Below are 3,651 nucleotides of genomic sequence, written 5' to 3'. Positions count from 1 at the left end.
AATGCATAGATATCCACATTTAATTGTACTAGATAAATATGATAACATGGCAAAAGAATATAGGATTACTAAATTAATACTCCTTGTGCAGGAAAAAATTATCCATTATTATAGGATTCAAAAATACTAATTCACTTATTTTAATAAATAAAATTTCAAGTTCCATATGTGGGAATTAGAACAAATCATCGGCATAATTTATGTTCATTTTTTCACGCACCATTTTTGATGGTTAAATACTTATTTAAGTGTGAATAGAGCAGAAGTCTAAATATTACCCCTACAATTTTTTTAAAAAGTTAAGGAGTAATAATTATGTTCACATAAATTTTAATAAAATTATGGCATTACTTTTAGTACTCACTCCGTCCCAAAAGAATATACATTTTGAATTCGGTATAAGTTTTAATGCACAATTGATAAAGTAAAAGAGATAGAAATAAAAAGTAATTAAAGTATTGTTAGTGGGGAATGAGTCCCACCTCCTTAGAGAGAAAAAAAGGTTCCAAAAATAGAAAGTGCATATTCTTGTGGGACAGACTAAAAAAAAGTGTATATTCTTTGTGACGGAGGAAGTAGTATAATACTCCCTCCGCCAACCATTTAAAGAACCCTTTTAATTCGGCATGAATTTTAAGAAATTGTTTGACTTTTTAAAGAAAAGTTAAGTGAGAAAGTGAGTGTAATGTGGAACCCGTTTAAAGTTTTAGTTTTATATTGAATTGTGAGCGTAAAAAGTTAGTAGAATGTGGAATCCACATACTAAGAGTAAAATAAAGTAAATTGTTCTATAAATCGCCAACAATCTAAAATGACAAAATGACTGTTTAAATGATGAATATAGGGATAGAGAGCACAAGTTTCAGTCCAATTCCACGTTAGGTGAGAATACCTCATGTTACACGTTTTTAACCTATATTTTCTCAGGCAATTGCCGATTTTCGTGTATATTTTTATTTCTTTATTTCTTTCTTTAATAAAAATCTGTTGTATTAAAACACGTTGGTTTTTTCTCGTTTCAAAGATTCCATGATATATAGATTAGCCACCGCATATGCTTCAAGTCTTCAACTATCTGCATTTGTATTAGTCTCTCTCTGTCCTTAAATTTTAAAGATGAAAAGAAACTACAACTTGGGGCTCCGCCTTGAACGCCCTCCTCTCTTCCTCCGCCCCGCCGATCACCAACCCCGCCACCCCGAAATGTAACTCTCTCTCTCTCAAATGAAATAAAACGATCTTAAAATGAATTCTGTATTTTAGAATGAACCGAAACGTCATTAAAATAATTTCCTTTTTTCAAAATTAAATCCTTCCATTTTTAGTGAATGAGATTAAAAATTTTAGTCTTCATTTTCAGTTATAGCTATATAATGTAGTAATAAATTGCTGTGAATTGGTGAATGATTAGGGTGGACAAGGATGAAGAAGAGAAGCAGCAGCTCACAATTTTCTACAATGGAAAAATTGTTGTTTGCGATGCTACTGAACTACAGGTATGTATAGAGTCCTGTTAGATTGCTAACTATCTTAAATTGCTACACGTCAATACGAAAACATATGTAAACAAAATTTAGTTAACGTACAAATGTCTTTGCATTAACATTTATAACGTAGAATATTGACATAGTTAACAATTAGCATATCAAATAGATAGCAACTGATCTCATCCCATCATATATGTATATAATCATTCATTTATAATCATAAAAAATAGACGACGAAACACATTTTTGCAGTACATTATTTACTCGAATAAACTCTAAATGTGTAGGCTCGAGCAATCTTATGGCTTGCGGGCCGTGAAGCAGAACCGTACGACACGCCCCGATCCGATCTGCCGTCTCCGTTGGTAGCTTCTCCACTTTATAGTCCAAACACTGACTTAAAGAGATCGTTGATGAGGTTTCTTCAAACAAGAAAGACTAGGGTTCAAGCAACTTCCCCATACCCCATTGTTAGGAATTCCAACTAGTTAGATTTAATGATTAATTAATTAATTAAGTGATTTTTAATTTTATTTTAACTAGTTGGTGTGCTAGGAAAAGTGCCACTATAGCCTGCACGTGATTAACGCATATTTAGATTCATGTACTTACTTCTAATTATTTGTACTTTGTTCTAATTTAAACTTTACTCACTCCGACCACGAAATGTTGTCCAAGTTTGACTTGGCACGATTTTTAAGAAATGTGAAGAAAAGTGAGTGGAAAAAGTTAGTGGAATATAAGTCTCATATTTATATATTGTTTTTATTATAATAGAATATGAGTGTAATGAATTAGTTGAAAGTTGGGCCCATTTACCAAAAATGGTAAAAAAAGTAAAGTGAACAACATTTCACGGACAGACCGAATTGATAAAACTGGAAAACATTTTACTGACGGAGAGAGTGTTTTGTATAATTATACTTTTAAATAGTGTAGTACTGTACATTTTCCATGTACCAAGACTAGATGTTATCGCACATTTACCTCTCTCCTAGCTAATAGAGTTAATGATGTCATTATGATATGCCCGAAAAGTTTTGCCTACAAATTTAATGGCGCCAATTTACAATAAGAGCGTGACAAGGCGGCCTTCGTTGTGTCCCAACTTTTGGAGGGACAAAACGCATTGCAAACGGCCTTGTCCCTTGTCTTTTCAGTGCCCGAGAGTTGTGAAGGGGGTGTTTCACTATGTGCCCCCTCTTCAAGCACTGAGAAGCCGTTGCGGAGCGTACTCATGGGATTGCGAGTGAGCTTCGCATTTATTGTTTTTTTTTATCAAGAAAATAATATTTAATTTCAAAATATACCCCACTTTTCAAAGTATATCAGTTTTTTTGCCTAATTTTTTTTATCATTCAATACATTTTATACTCATCTATAAATTGATACTCCCTCTATCTCTGAAAAGTATGTATATTTAGTTTGCCAAGAGTTTCAATGCATAATTAGTAAGTAAGAGAGAGATAGAATTTTTTTTTAAAATATTATTAGTGGAGAATGAGTCTCAGGAGAAAAGAATTTTCAAAATTAAAATATTCATACTTTTCAGGGACGAAGGGAATACATGTTTCAGTCCATTTATTTTTCACACAAAAAAATCTCTACTACCCTCAATTTTTTCTGTAAATGTGAAAAAAATCTCTATTACCCTCAATTTTTTCGCTAAATTAATAAGTATTGTACTATGCTAACGACAATGATCCATGGGCACATGCTATTTGGAAAACAACTTATTCCCTAATACGTGTCCTAATATTCCTTCCTATCTACCCGTTCTACTTTATCCATTTGAACCCCCTTCCCCTCTTAACAATGTTTCTAGTTTTTCTTAAAACAAACATATTTTTGTTTTTCAGTTGTCCCAGAGAAAAGGAATAAAAACATTCTTCTGCAATTAAAGTTTAAAATTCATTTATTTTGAATTTCAAAATTTAAATGGATTTCAATTTGACGGGCCTTGTACGTGTAGCCCGTGGGCCGCTACCAACTTGGGCCAAGGCCATTTAAGTAATTATAAGCAGAGAGTCTAATCTTACAATAATTATTGACTTTATTTTATGAAATAAAAATCGATTGAAATTATAAGTGTAAATTAGAGTAAATAATTGTATTTTAATATGCTGTTTGTGATTTTCCTAAATGCACAAGAATTTGTAAAATG

At 32.1% G+C, this 3,651-nt stretch overlaps 1 protein-coding gene across 1 annotated transcript; it reads left to right on the top strand.

Annotated features, from left to right (window-relative positions):
• The first annotated feature begins 1,125 nt into the window (after positions 1–1,125).
• On the top strand, positions 1,126–2,138 carry LOC121784603 (protein TIFY 5A-like). Its single transcript, XM_042182772.1, has 3 exons — positions 1,126–1,205; positions 1,412–1,496; positions 1,775–2,138. Coding segments are annotated over exons 1-3 (288 nt in total). The 5' UTR covers positions 1,126–1,203; the 3' UTR covers positions 1,976–2,138.
• Positions 2,139–3,651: the final 1,513 nt, after the last annotated feature.

Source organism: Salvia splendens, chromosome 21, assembly GCF_004379255.2.
Source record: "Salvia splendens isolate huo1 chromosome 21, SspV2, whole genome shotgun sequence".
Classification (NCBI taxonomy): domain Eukaryota; kingdom Viridiplantae; phylum Streptophyta; class Magnoliopsida; order Lamiales; family Lamiaceae; genus Salvia; species Salvia splendens.
Note: the sequence above shows the minus strand (reverse complement) of the source record. Positions and strands in the feature narration are given on the sequence as shown.